Below are 14,830 nucleotides of genomic sequence, written 5' to 3'. Positions count from 1 at the left end.
ACACACACACACACACACACACACACACACACACACACACACACACACAGATACATGTAGCGCTAAAGTTGTCGGTGCAACTGACCTTACTTCTAATCGACGTTGTTTCATCATACGTGTTGCCGGCGATATACTTAATATACGATCACTAATATTGCACTAGATTTTATGGCCGAGTACGAGTGGGACACGTCTTAGAAAGAAGCATCCGTCCTGCGCTCCCAATCGTGCCGCGATTTGTGCTACGAGCGCGAAAGTCTTGTCCATTCACATTGCCAATATGAAGCTTCTCCCCTCGTTGCTCTCTATCTTCAAGTGCATATTGCATATTATATATGTATATAAATAACGACGGAATCACAGACACAATAACATATTTAACATGATCTTGCAGGGATCTCTCTTGCGATACTGAAAGTTATCATGGTTAATTCCTGATTTATGTGCATCCCATAAGCGCCCATCAAATCCCAAAAGTATTGCCTTTTCTTCCATAATTAATAATGGAGAATGCTATTGTATTGTACACTTCATTATATAAGCTATATAGTATTATAAATGATTGTATGTTACTTTCACACATTTTGTGAAAGATCTTGGATATATATATAATTATATATATATACATATATTCTTTAACGAATTTGCATTCCACAACAAAAAAACTTTTCGTGAATTTCAACTGAATAAATCCGTGCAAAATAAAGAAATTTTTTTACGTGAAATGAAATACAAACCAATTTCGGCTGCACATATTTCGTAATTGGTTAACTAGTCCCCTTGATCAAAAGTGAAACTTTGGTGTACGCAGTCAAACAAAACGCATTTTACATTACACCATGCCGTATCATACTGCACTGGTGCTTATACAACATATTTCCAACAACGTATTATTAATCCAATTAATGACGCCTAACTTTAGTTCTTAATCCGACTTTTGAACGAGATAAATCAGTCATCCAATGAAAAATTTATCGTATATATACATATATTGATTCTTGTAATTTTTTAATACAATTAAATATTTACAAATATTTACAATTAAAATTGTAAATATTTGTAGTGATTATAGATCCAATTTGAGTGACGTAGCTCCAAACAGTTTAAAATAATTAATGTCGAAGTTTTCTATATAAATTTTAATTAGTGTAGAAATATTGATTGGACGTAATTTTTGTTTTTATTTAGTAAAATTGTAAAACTGAATAATCCCTAAATTATGTAAATAAAAAACTCGTAACCTTTCAGAGAGTTACATAAAAAAGAATGCATAAGGAGAGTTGTATAAGAATTATTAATATACTTTATTAATATATAAAGTCTTGGTAAAAAGTTCTTGTATTTTTCGTGCAAGTCTTCGATCCTTCTCGTAAGTCCTATATCCCACTAAATAACCCTTAAATTACGCGCTAATTAAAAATCCAGTCTAATTACATTCTAAACTACTAGAATATATATTTCCTGGATCTTAAGTGCCTTGAACTTTACCTACATGCGTTTTAAATCCTAAATAGCTCAGATCATAATCGCCTTAGTACCTGAGATTTTTGAGTTCTGTTTGTGCAAACCTAAAAATTCTCTTAGGCTAATCATCAGGTTCCGATCCTCGAGGGCTCACTAAAAAATAAACTCTTTTACTCTTCTCGATAAACTTCTTGTTAATACCAAGATTGATTTACGATTTCTCTTCACGAGAAATCGAGACTAGGCGTCATTAATTATATATTATTGTTCACTCTACAAAAGACGCTTAGTATCATCGTTTCTATAATATTCTAGAATTCACGCAGAAATGTCCATCACATCTCTATAATATCCTGCTTCTCGTCCATATCGTTGTCTTTTAGTAAGACGTAAGAGTCCCGACCGATCAATCGATGTTGGCCATTTATTAAGAAAGACGAGCCTCTCCTGATGGTCCTCTTGCCGAGCTCGATCGCCTCGTGCGTCAATACCGGGGTATTATACGCCTTCACGAACACCGTGATGATGATCGTCAGTCCGACTAGAATCATGCCATACGTAAAGCAAGGCCCGGCGATGTCGGCGAATGTGGTCGACAAGTAAATGAATCGTCTAATGGACGGCGTGAGCTCCTCTATGCCCTCCTCGATCCACATAATCGGGAACATTATATCGGGAAAATCAGCGACCACCGCAATATTGGACTGTCGTTCTACCTTCAGATTCAACTGGAGGCGAACCTTCGCTTCAATCGGCACTCCTAATTTCTAAGAAAACAAGAAAAAAATAGAATCTTAATTATCAAAACTTAGAAATGGTATTTTCCTATTAATATTTATATCCTATTTATTTAATTACAATCTATTTAGTAATTCATTTATTTCTATGCATTCCTATTTATTTATTTCTATCCGTTTAATTTTTATTAATCTTCTATTCCATTTTATTAATGCCAATCTTAGATAATTTTAAAAAACAAATTGATTTATTATTATTAATAATTTTTTATATGTAATATTACACACACGCACACACACACACACACCAAAGAGCTTGGTATATAGAATTTATAAAATTATATTTTCTCTATGCATTTTACTCACTGGCTGAATTTTGAAAAATGATTCATGCAGTTTTTCGACTGGGTTGAGTCCATCAAAGGCGTCTAACAATTTAGGATCGGCCTTATAAAAATGTGGAAATGAGATATATACTGGTGCACCTACAAAAAATAAAGTATAGATTCTTTTAATAAAGTTTTGAATTTTTAAAAATTTGAAGCTGATTGGAGCGGATCCAAGAATTCTGCTAATTTTCTAAAATATGAAACACTTACTGTATTGGCATGGACTAATATCCTGCAAGCCATGTGGAGGGCAAGTGTCAATGCCGTCCGAGCAAAAGCAGTCTTCATCCGTAGCTGACTTATTCACTCGACCGAAAAGTTCATCCGGCGGAGTGTATAAATCCGCCTTGATACCGGCCTTCTCTACCGGCCCGCGATACTGCAACGGCATCGTCCTGCAGAGATCCTTGTCCCAGACGTGAATGATGTCCGCGCCAGTTCGATCTCGCGGCGGAAAGAAAGATCCTGCAAAGAGAGCATCGCATTCCAAGTTCTCTCGTAACAACGTGCCAAGTCAATTTTACTTTTATCGCGATGAAAACTCGGTGTAAATACAATTTTAGCATGCTGTTTTATGTGTCGTAGGTATGTAAAAGTAAGAAAAAGTGTATACCTTCCGAAGCCGCAATGGAATTGCACGGTGCGTTCGGCCAGTATGGCAAATGATCGAGCCCGTTCAATCGATTTATCAAACCGAACTCTTTCATGTCCGTGTGTCCGGTGAATATCGTAGATATCTCGCTTAATGTACCGTTTCTCTACAATCGGGGTTCGATTATACATTACCGGACTAAAGTATTCGGCACACATATTTCACGATACAATTAGGTGTATATATTTTGCAAGAAAGTGAATATATGAGAATGCTCGTTGCGTAACACTCACTCCAATAAGGAGGCCCATTCTGCTCATGGGCCGTCTCGTCTTGGGAAGAAACTTGTGTCCGAGGCTGACCAACGGATCGTCGTATCCGAAGACCAATTCCTGAGCGGTTATAGGAATAAAGGGTTTCATGTGCATTCCGCTCAGGAAAATCGACAATCCCGCAGTGATTATACGAGGGAGACTTTTGCTTTGTGTCGAAAGTGTCTATAAAGAAAAGAAGAGTTCGTTTACTCATACCTTCAAATCCTTGACACTATTTTATTAATTACATCGATTGATAAAAAAAATACGTTTCACAATTTTATCTCTAACGTCGTAAACCCACCAGCAAAGGTATATTCGGCACTATCACTTTCATATCTCCATCCTTCGACATCTCAGGCACAAAATTCAAAATTTTCTTATGCTGATAGCTAACTGTTCCGTTATTGTGAAATACGATGTTAACTTTTTCCATATCCTCTCTGGAAAAAAGTACGTATTTAGTTGTCTCACTGATTGTAATTGCTGTCGAACAAAAAGTTACGTCTATAACATAATACATGACCCGGATTGTGCAGACGGCGATTTGCACTCTCAATGCGAATTCCTTGGAATGTAAATGAGAGCTATTTTAAGGAGACTAAGATCGCGACAAAGATACATTAACTGTTCGAAGAAAATTATATTTGAATGCGATTTTTAGGACTGTACCCATCGATTGCCTCAGCACTGAATAAACGTGTGATCTTACCGATAAACAAACGGGCCAACTTCCTGGAGTTTCGGCTTCTCGTTTAACTGCAGAAAACCCTCCGGGTTGGTTACGTTAAATATATAGACTTTGGTCAATCGAATTACGCCTGGCTTCTGCCAATATTGAAAGGAGAGCGAGCCGTTCCAGAGTCGCAGTTGCTGAAAAAGCAGCGATGAATTGCCGATATTATTACCCCAGCGGGTATCACGCGGTTTCTCTCTCACATTAAAACTGCAATTTGTACACGTGCACGTTCGCGTTTAGAGTAATTTATCATCGGTATTTTTATGCAAAACAGTCGTTAATCAGCCCGAAGAAAAATGTGATCGGAGTTTTTATGATCTTGGAAAATTGGTTTATTAGCAGCGATCGAATGTTATTTATCGTGTTGTGGAGCACTTGGCATTCTTACGTGAATATATAGCTTCCTGCATTTCAAATGTGTCTTTCTCACACACTCGATGCGATTCGTATAATTTCCGGAGAAATTAAAAATAGAAGACCTAAAGCGAGTTAATGAGAGTTCGTTTTACTGTTTTCATGCTCAATTGATGTGAGAAGTCACTTTCGAGATTTTCTTGCAAATAAATTTTATTCTCTGGTTTTCCTCTATGAAAAGGAAATGTGCGGAAAAGGGAAAGTCTAAGAACGGAAATAAATTTCTATTTATGTTGTAAAGCTCGTAGTAATTAAGCTACAAGACACGAATTAATCTAATCACTTTTCCGGAGATTAATCTAATCTCGCGGAGTGTTAAAGTGTTAGAGCTTATGAAATAATATTAAAGGAAATCGTGTTTGTCTATGTTTGATATTAACTTCTGTTGGTTTCAAATTCTATATACTTTATAACATAATCACCTAATTACTTAGTAACCTAATTACTTAATTATAATAATTTATAATAATTTATAATAACATATAAATAAATTAGTGAGTTTTATAATATATTAAAAAATAAAATATATACAATGAATAATTTTTGGATTAAGTTCAAGTGCAAATAGTGCTATTCAAACAAAAATTGTAATAATACATTAGACTCATAATTGCTGTACCGGCAATCACTTGCACTTGCGGACATAAATTATCTTCAGACGACATAACGTGCGTGAGTAATTTAGCTTTGGACAATGAAAGACGTTCGCGAAGGTATTTACTGCGAATGCAAATGTACTTCGCAAATGCATGCTGTCAAAAATATTGAATATTCATTGCGCGAGACTTACTTTGTCTAAATATACTTGCTTTATCTAAATATAATCTCAATGGTTTCGACAGTAAAACAAAATACATCAAAATAACATTTATATATATTAAACGATTAAATTAATAAGCAATTACAGCAAAGTTATGTTTTAGAAATTCAATATATTAAGTTAATTCATGTCTCTTCTCTTTCTTCACTTCTCTTTTTAAGATGATAAATGTACTTGTTGCAAGAGTAAAATATCTTAAAAGCATAAATAAGGGATTACTTCATATCCACGTAGTACGTTTTTTTTAAATCTTGATAGCGATAAAAGAATAAGTACAAAATTGTTTAAAACGTCGCGATGACTGCATTACATGTTTATCGGATATCAAACGTTTCGCGAATGTATATACTAAAAGTTTCATACTTACTTTCAAGATGAGGTAATCGACCCACGGTATGCTACTGAGCACTATGCCGATCACAAGTGCAAGAAGACCTAGACAGATCGCTGCTATCCTGCCTGTAAAAAAAAGTGATAGTAGCGTTAACGGTGCAGGTGTCAAAACGCACGATGTTAAATATACGCACGCTCAATGCATGTTTGCGCAAACGATTTTTTTTTATGGATGTCGACACTATAGGCACCCAGTATTTCTCATAGTACAAGCATTGACCTACATTGAAAATTAGTGCCGAGTATTGCCGACATTGTGCGAGTAAAACCTAATACGTATGTCCTGCCACTGGTGATAGTACTTTTCAGGGAAATTTATGTCGTTTTCATTGCCGAAAAGTTACTAAAATAAAAATTAATGTGCAATTCTTATTCGGTATACTATCATTTATTTTTTTATACTGTAAATATGACAATTTTTTATAAATAAAAATTGCTTTAAGGCAATTATATAAAATAAAAAAAGTATTTTTGTGCGTGTAATTTTAACAGTTCAATTTTATATCATATTAATGTGTGCATATATGAGAAAATTATATTAATAAAAACAGAACAAAATCGAAATGTTTAATCTGAAAAATAGTGCGAAAATAACTTGGAAAATATATTATGAAACATGGTTCTCAGTTCTTACACGGCAATAGTTTGAGATTAGAATCAAGAAATCTTAATATCAAGGTTTGATTAATCTGTATATATTAACTTTGACCATCGCATAAAGTAGATTTATATAAAATATAAATACATGTATGTATATCAAATATATTCGTCTATTAATCGGAGGATTAATAATACCTTTGTCATATAATTTATTTTTAATTATATTTACACTTTACATATTATATATATATAAAAATTTTATGTACAGCCTTGTCCAAAATGTCAAGTACTTTATTAATTATTATTTAACGTTTCAGCTCAAAAATTAATTTATGGCATGTGTTGTGAATTATCCATTGTTTCAAGAACCCTTCAAACTTATGTATAATATCGATAATAGGATACAATACAGGTAAAATAATTCCAGACAAATAAAAAAAATATAGATGCCTAATACTTTTGACCAAGACCGTAAACAGATATATAAAAGAATATATAATTTCTTTTAAGAACTTTGTTATTCTTCTCTTAGGACGCTTCTTAGAATATTCTGCATAATAATTAAGTGTTTATTAATGTAATGTTTTTGAATGTTGGCATGATATCGCGAAATACGTATTGCTTAAACCACATTTTTTTTAATTTTAATAGTCGGTGTTTCGACACGTGTCTTGTTTGCTGTATCATTATTATTATTATTAACCTTAGACGAAACCTTTACAATTATTATGTAAATGCAAAAGTCACTATGTAAAACTAGTTAATTGACATTGACCGATTGACATTTACATATTTTATTCGTTAGCAAACACGCGCTATTTAATATTCATATGATATTATAAAATTTACAAATTAACGGATATCTCTTTGTTGGAAATATTGTATGACCTATGCGATAACTCGAGCGGTTTGTTATATAAATTCTTACGAGATCCAGCATCATTGGGAATTTTTCATATAAGTCGGTCAACATGCTTTCACTCCCGAATTAAATGTAGGCCGCTAATGATGCAATTTGGAAATTGCCATCTAAAGCATCGACATAACGCTTCATTACGCTGTACATTAAAGTGTAATGTTGTGGAAAATTCTAATATCAAGTATTTACGGCAGAAAAAGTGAGAGAAATACTTATACGTAGTTCGGTTCTTTCCTAATCTATCGCTGTGCTGGTAAATAATTTCATAATTACATATTTTTTCCCTCTTTTTATCTCCTTCACTCTTTCCCCCTCTTCGCTCTCTCCCCCTGTGCCCCCCCTCCCCCCCAGTCACTCTCTCTCTCTCTCTCTCTCTCGTCTTGCGAAAAAGAAAAGTAATAAAACTAAAAGGACCAAGGTTTAACGATCTCGTTCTCTTACTCTTAATTTTAATGAATCTTCAAAAATTTTGTTGATTAAGAAATTCCCCTCGACATTCAACGACCTTGCAGGTCGGATACAAGGGAGAGGCGGAGGGGGCGATCGAGGCCCCCCCCCAGAGCTCTCCAAATCAATTTTGTATATTAGAAAAAGTCGATTTTAAATAAATTAACAACAAAAATTATCAGTGATTATTCGAGACTAAATAATATTTCATTCACTCAATTTATTACAAATTTGATTAATACGTTTATATTTTTGACTTATGTATTCGATAAAAACGTTTCAATCAATTAATATCGTTAAAAATAACATCAACGACAATAATTAAATGTGCACATTTCGTCATACCGCCCCCCTCCCTCCCATAACATCTCTGAATCCGCCACTGCGACCTTGGACTACTCAACAGAAGAGTTGTTGACAAAAATCGATCGCGAATGATTTATCCTGAAGGACTATGTTGTAAACATTTTAATAAATACGAAATAATTCAGATTTCAAGATCATGACTGTTTTTCATAATTATAACTCCTTTCAATCTTCACTTTATACTGCCAAAACATATATGTATTTTACGTTATTATATCATTAATACTTCTTTAAACATCAGTTTATCATCTTCAGTTAGAAGAAAATTCTGCAATGGTATAAATATGTATTTCTTTCGCTTGATATCACTCGTACATAGTTCTCAATCCATTTATTCATGTATTTTGTATTTCCGTTTAATGATCTCCATCAATTTGTAGATCTGTTTTCTCTTAATTTACGTCCGAGTACTGAAAGTTGCCAATTAAATAAATAGCAACCTATCTCTCCATTTCCATCTCCTATCTCTCCGTATCCCTGTTATTTCCTATAGCGAAAAACATTCGCTGTTCAAATATACATAGCATAATATCCGCATTCCCTCTCACAATTTCTCACCAATTGGTTCAACGTAGCATTGATGAATATTGCTTGGCGATGATAATAATTTCTCCACGATTACAGTTTTTATCTCACATATCTCTCGCGAGCAATGGTTTAACGGACTATTCTACGAGGCCCGTAACTCAACACACGGATTAAAATTTATTTGCGCCCCTTGCAATTCTTGTTAAGAAAGTATAAGGCACGCAACGCACGATAACAACAAATAGTATCATCAAAATATATTGTATCGTGGATATTACTTAAATAATTAACTTAAGATAAATAATTTATCTTGAATGAAACTGCAAGATTGCTACTTAATTGAAGCAATTCTGTAAAAGCTCAATTATCAATTTTATTTAGATCGATTATTAGACCTAACAGAGGCCGATTGTATACGTGCATGGTGCATTGTGAGATATCGTCTTAGGATCGCGTAGTGTAAATAAATCTTCGCACGAAGGCAATGAGCATCGCGATTGGAAGGGTCAACATCGCAAACGCAACGTTTGTTCGGCAATTTATAGTTCGCATACCAAGGAGAGAGTGCAAAATAACGCGCTGCTCACACAAAGCTACGGTACGTGGTATTTGTTAACCATGAGTGGTATAAATTACCTCGGAATGTTGCGCAACACCTGCGATCTCTCCTTTCTCAGATGCCGGCTACTGACCAGACGTGCTGGTCTGAAGTTCGATTTCTTAATCTGACCTCGAGAAGATGCGTGCATCAAAAGTACGGATCGATCTCGCTTCGATCCCCGCGTTTTCAATATTCCGTAAACGACCGATAATTTTGGGTGGTGCTCCACTTGCCAACCAGTCATTAAGTTTCATTATTTCTCTGTTCTGCTTACGCGGTTCGTGTGATATCAAGATAATCATCGAAATTACTGAGAACCAAGGAAAACTGTTAAAATGACACTTCAATGAGTTGTACATAAATTCGGAGAAGTTCTCTGTTTTAAAAATAAACAAAATGGACAATTTTTCTCATAACGCAGAGACTATTTATTGCTATAAAAAGTGTCAGCGCCATAAGTCATTTTAATTTCTATTATGTGCAATATAAAAGAAATATAAATGATCGATCATTGACTACGATTGCGATGGAGCTGCGGGCAGTGTTTGAACGATTTGTGATTATGTGAGATTAATTTGCAGTTTCTCAAGGACATCAAATCATACAGTGCGAACATACCTTGACCACCTTTAAATCCTTTAATCATGGTGGTACGATAAAAGCCATTGAATATCACTTATCGCAGCTATAGCTACCGGTAATTGTACAAACGAAGCTTAACGGCTCATTGTCTCCCTCTTTACTCGATAAGCAGTCGTTTCAGTTATACGCTTGTTACATAAGTCGCGGTTAACTTACATCGTAATCCCCGCGGCTTTTACTGCAAGCTATTACTTTGTATGACAGTTCCGCGCGCCCCGGAAACAATATTATTGATAAACGTGACTTTTTATCATATAGCTTTTACATCGCGAATTTCTTTGAGGAGTAATAAAGAGGACTTGGAAATCTTAAGAAGTAACAAAAGAACCTAAAGATTTAAAGATCGAAAAATAAATCTGCATAATATATACCTAAAATTAAAGAAGTTAAGAGTTTGTCTGAAGCATCCATCCGCCTTAGCGTTTTTAAAGTTTCACTTTTAAAGCTTTTATATTTCGTTATTTTCTCGGTAAAGAAATTACATATCTGCTCTTTCAATGATCCGAAGCATCCGGCAGAGAAAACATACACTAAAAAAGAAATCTTGCCTCGTTGAATTTTATCCCGTAATTTTATTTTATCAGTGACCATAATAACGCAGAGTACAAAATAAGATAACATTGTTTCCGGTCAATAGCAAACTTAAAAGTCTTCGAGAAGTGGATACAGTAACGTTATCATTCGCATCGAATCATCTGTTCATCTCCGGTACCGACCATTCATCTCGTGCAGGATATAACCACCACATAATGAAAATTACATGATCGCTGCTATCGGAAGCCGAAGCCCGTGGTTAAAGCTCGAGATCGAGCAATTCTCCTATATCATGTTCTACCAATTATCTGCTAAGATGAGGAATAAAAAAGCATGTGCAAAAAATAATTTATTGAATCATCACATTGAATAAAGTTTTCAAATTGTTATACGTATCGCGTAACAATTACTCCTTATTTATGCGCTGTAAAACGTATTCGAAATTTGTGTAACTTCAAAGCAGGCACGTTTTCCCACGTGACATTTACGAGTTGGGGAAAGAGAGATATCCGAAACGCGCCTGGAAGGTACGTGGATAGCGTGTGTCTAACGATTCACCAGACATCAGCGTATTTTAATCGGCTGCTGCGAATTGACGTCCGCGTTCTTAAATGCGCGTTACAAACAGGCAGCCGTACGTTACGTCGCGGATGCGGTAACGTCGCCATCGTGATTTCGGATCTGCAGCATCCGCGGCGTGGTACAGGCAGGCATGCGTGCGTGCATGCGTGCGTGCGTACGTGCGTACGCACGCCGCGCAAGTTTCTCTCAATATTGCCGTCTTTATACCGGCCCGCGCCGAGGTCTTCTCCCCGCTAAGAACTGAAAATTCACCTCCCGACGAAGTGCAATCGCGATTTTGCAACGACTCGCGCTCGCCGCATGCACTCGCAGGTACAACAGATGCAGCTGCATGCTTGCGCGAGAAATGCTGTGCGCGTCGCCGCTATATAGAAAGTTCGCAGTTTGCGGAAAAAGCGGATATACCGCGCGCCGCGGCCGCCCGATGCGGGAAAGCATTACTACACAATGTGCGAGATACTTCTAATAAGTCCCTCCTTAACCCACCGCACGTGATTCCGCGCGTTGAAATTTCTATTGACCGTCCGTGCGTGGCAACGAGATACCATTGTAGAAATGCTCTTCGTCTGTAGAAACACTCTGCGTGATTGCAGATCTTATTCGAAGTTTTTTCTCGATATTACTCGAAACTTTGCAGGCGAGGATTACCGAATAAGGATTCCTCGGCGGCGTACAGATTGCATGTACTTACTATTATAGATGCTATTAGAGCATAACGTGTGATTCTCATAAACGTAAAACCAGTAGCCGCAACATAGCCTACATACCGATCTATCATTTATGCGTCATGACTTTCTTCAAGCAATATTGTACAGCAGTACAGCGTGCAGTAGATTGTTGAAATGCGAGAGATGAATAATGTTAATTATGTCTCGATGACAAAACTCACTATCAAATGATTATCGCGTATATGGCTTCTAAAGGGATAATTCCAGGCAACGGAGCAATTTGCATACTGTTACTTTCCAATTGCGCATTGCTGAATGCCGCGGGAATACCAAATCGAAATGGAACATTACGTTACGATTTGATAAATCGTTGCCGACATTTAATTTCGTTCGACGAAATGAAATTGAATTATGTAAGCGACAGTAATGTTTTCCGAAACCAGGCTAAAAGTTGCACAAACAGAAGCGAAACTCCACTCCAGAAACAAATTGTCAATATTTAATCAAAGCAAATGTACGAATATTATACGGCTATTATTATAAGGATGTCCGAAATCTCGTCCATACTATTCTTTTAAATGATTTGGAACTCAAAAAGAGAAGGGAAAAAAGCATATAAACATAGGAAATGAGTTGTTTCCGAGTTATAGCCGTATTTATGTTAAAAAAATCGTAATTTATTTTTCAGTCATAATCATAATAATTTTATTACAATTTTTATTATGATTTATTTTACGATTTTTTAATATAAAAGTGACTATAACTCGGAAACAATTAATTTCCGGACTTATGTCTATGTAGCTTTTTTCCTTCTTTTTTGGGATCTCAAATCACTTCCAAAAATATTGTGGGCAAGTTTCTAGACATCCTGATGTATAAAATGTATTCATGTGTCTTATATATATATTTTTTCATAACTATTAAATATATGTAATTTTGTACACAATTTAAATAATAGTTAAACAAAAAATTATGTAATATATAATCAATAAATCAATCGCAAAGAATGTAAATCAATTAATGGTTTCGCGCAAATAAAACTTAATTCGCATAACTGCATGACAACTTGCACTTTCCTTCTTCGCAACATTCGCTTTGCTTATTAAAGTTTCCCTGTTCATTATAGATTTACACGTTAAATAAAACTGCGCAAGGCTTTCCGGTATTCAACGTAAAACATAATTTTGCGCAATCTTACTGATACTGTAATGAAAAAAAAAAGAAATGGAGTCATTGCATGCACGCATTTCACGTGCACACTTGACAACGAACTCTCCCCGTAATTCTTAAGTGCGCTCGAAAACGGTTCCTTTTACTTGCCTATCATGCATGACGCGTATATATCATAGCATTCGTGCTCCAACATTTTACGAATGGTATGGACAAGGAGTGCAATTGTAATAACAGCGCCACGTCAGAATAGATAATTTCTCGGTGCACATTTTATGACTCATATGCTATTGACAAAGATGGGCTCGGCTCTTTTTTTATGTTAGGACATCTTAAAACACTTTTATTTACATATTTTGTTTACAAAAGGAACATTCGTATTATTTTTATTACATATTTTTAATGTTATTAAGTTTTAGTGTTATAAATTAAATAAAATTTTAATTGTAATTTTAATACTAATTTTAATTGAGAATTAATTGTCGACAATGTTATTTATATATAACTAGATAACATTTTCATGCAAATTAGAAATATAAAATAAAGGAATTCCCCGAAGTAATCTGAAAATTTATCTGAGAATTTCTTTCATTCGTGAAAAAACATCATTGGAGTATATTAATAAATAATACCTTAATGAACGATATAATTGCTCTTTATCATTTATGACTTTTTTACAAGTCTAGACAAACAGATAAAAAATGTAAAATATAATACCTAAAATCTAAAACAAGTATAATACCTATCAGCTTCCATTTTTCTTAATATTTCTTAAAAAGTTGCCCAATAAGTATAGTAATGGCTAATCAATGCAAAAAAATCAATGCAGAAAAATCTACGCCGTGAATTATATATACGTTATATATCCACAGACATGTGGACATGTAACGTATATAAAAATTATAACATGTATAAATTAAGCTGAATTTAATCGTTTACGTACCTACGAAACTAATACAAATAAGCAATTAGTATTTTTATAGTATTTGTGTATCTAGAAAACTCTTGTAAATTATACATATTAACGTGACAAAAGAATTTATTTATTAATAGTTAATTATAGCACTATCGAATGGAATATTGTTTTCAAATCGTTGCCGTAGCCTGATGACTTTGAATTCTTCGCTGGGTTTGGCCAGCTCAAAGAGTGAATAAAATTGATAATTAATCGGTGTTATTCTCAGAGTGCATAAGATAGACTAAAATGCATACGATAGACTAATCTGTATACACCTATCCAAAGGTCACATACTTTGCGAATTTATGGATTTGTGATAGCGGACGTATATTTAGCTAATTAAATGAATGCGTCGATTATGGAAGGCGGATCCGTCTGAATTAACACGCCACTTTATATGATAGCCATAATGGAATCCGAAATATAAATGAACTCAATTTTGCCACATCATATGTGCGCATGCAATGCGAACAATTTTATTATGTTATTCGCGAGAAAAATAATTTGGAAAGACGGAATAACAATTTCTTCTCTTTCTGACAACTAAATTTGTTACAATACAATTTATCGACATCGCATATGTTATAATACACAAATAATGTAAAATTAAATATCCTTCTGTAAATGATATTAAGATAAATGATATTAAGATGATAAGCGATTGACATGTATGATGTAAGAAATCTAAAATGTAAATTGTCTGACGTTTGTATCTGTATAAATTATTCAATATTTTCCAAGAACTTTGATATGCAATTGCATATAATATCATCTGCAGTTAAAACAGGTTAAAGACGATGCCAGAAAAACTAATGCTGGGATAAAAAATGAAGCAGCCAACATCAGAAATACAAAAGATTCTTACAAATTTTTTTACATTATAATATAATAGTTAAGAAGTATCAAATGAAGGGCAAGTGAGCCTTGCACAAAATTAGTGCTAAAATTACATA

At 34.5% G+C, this 14,830-nt stretch overlaps 1 protein-coding gene across 1 annotated transcript in view; it reads right to left on the bottom strand.

The window, feature by feature from the left end:
* Positions 1-1,640: 1,640 nt before the first annotated feature.
* The window catches only part of LOC105455639 (scavenger receptor class B member 1), a 38,755-nt gene continuing 25,565 nt past the window's right edge, over positions 1,641-14,830 (bottom strand). The window contains exons 3-10 of the mRNA XM_011699107.1: positions 5,837-5,928; positions 4,209-4,369; positions 3,801-3,939; positions 3,476-3,679; positions 3,204-3,348; positions 2,801-3,055; positions 2,568-2,686; positions 1,641-2,231 (exon numbers count right to left, since the gene is read on the bottom strand). Coding sequence (XP_011697409.1) covers positions 1,800-2,231; positions 2,568-2,686; positions 2,801-3,055; positions 3,204-3,348; positions 3,476-3,679; positions 3,801-3,939; positions 4,209-4,369; positions 5,837-5,928 — 1,547 coding nt within the window. The 3' untranslated portion in view covers positions 1,641-1,799. The remainder of the gene's footprint in view (positions 2,232-2,567; positions 2,687-2,800; positions 3,056-3,203; positions 3,349-3,475; positions 3,680-3,800; positions 3,940-4,208; positions 4,370-5,836; positions 5,929-14,830) is intronic.

Source organism: Wasmannia auropunctata, unplaced genomic scaffold, assembly GCF_000956235.1.
Source record: "Wasmannia auropunctata unplaced genomic scaffold, wasmannia.A_1.0 LD335888.1, whole genome shotgun sequence".
NCBI classification, from domain to species: domain Eukaryota; kingdom Metazoa; phylum Arthropoda; class Insecta; order Hymenoptera; family Formicidae; genus Wasmannia; species Wasmannia auropunctata.
The sequence above is the reverse complement of the archived record's forward strand: the minus strand, read 5'-3'. Positions and strand labels throughout refer to the sequence as shown.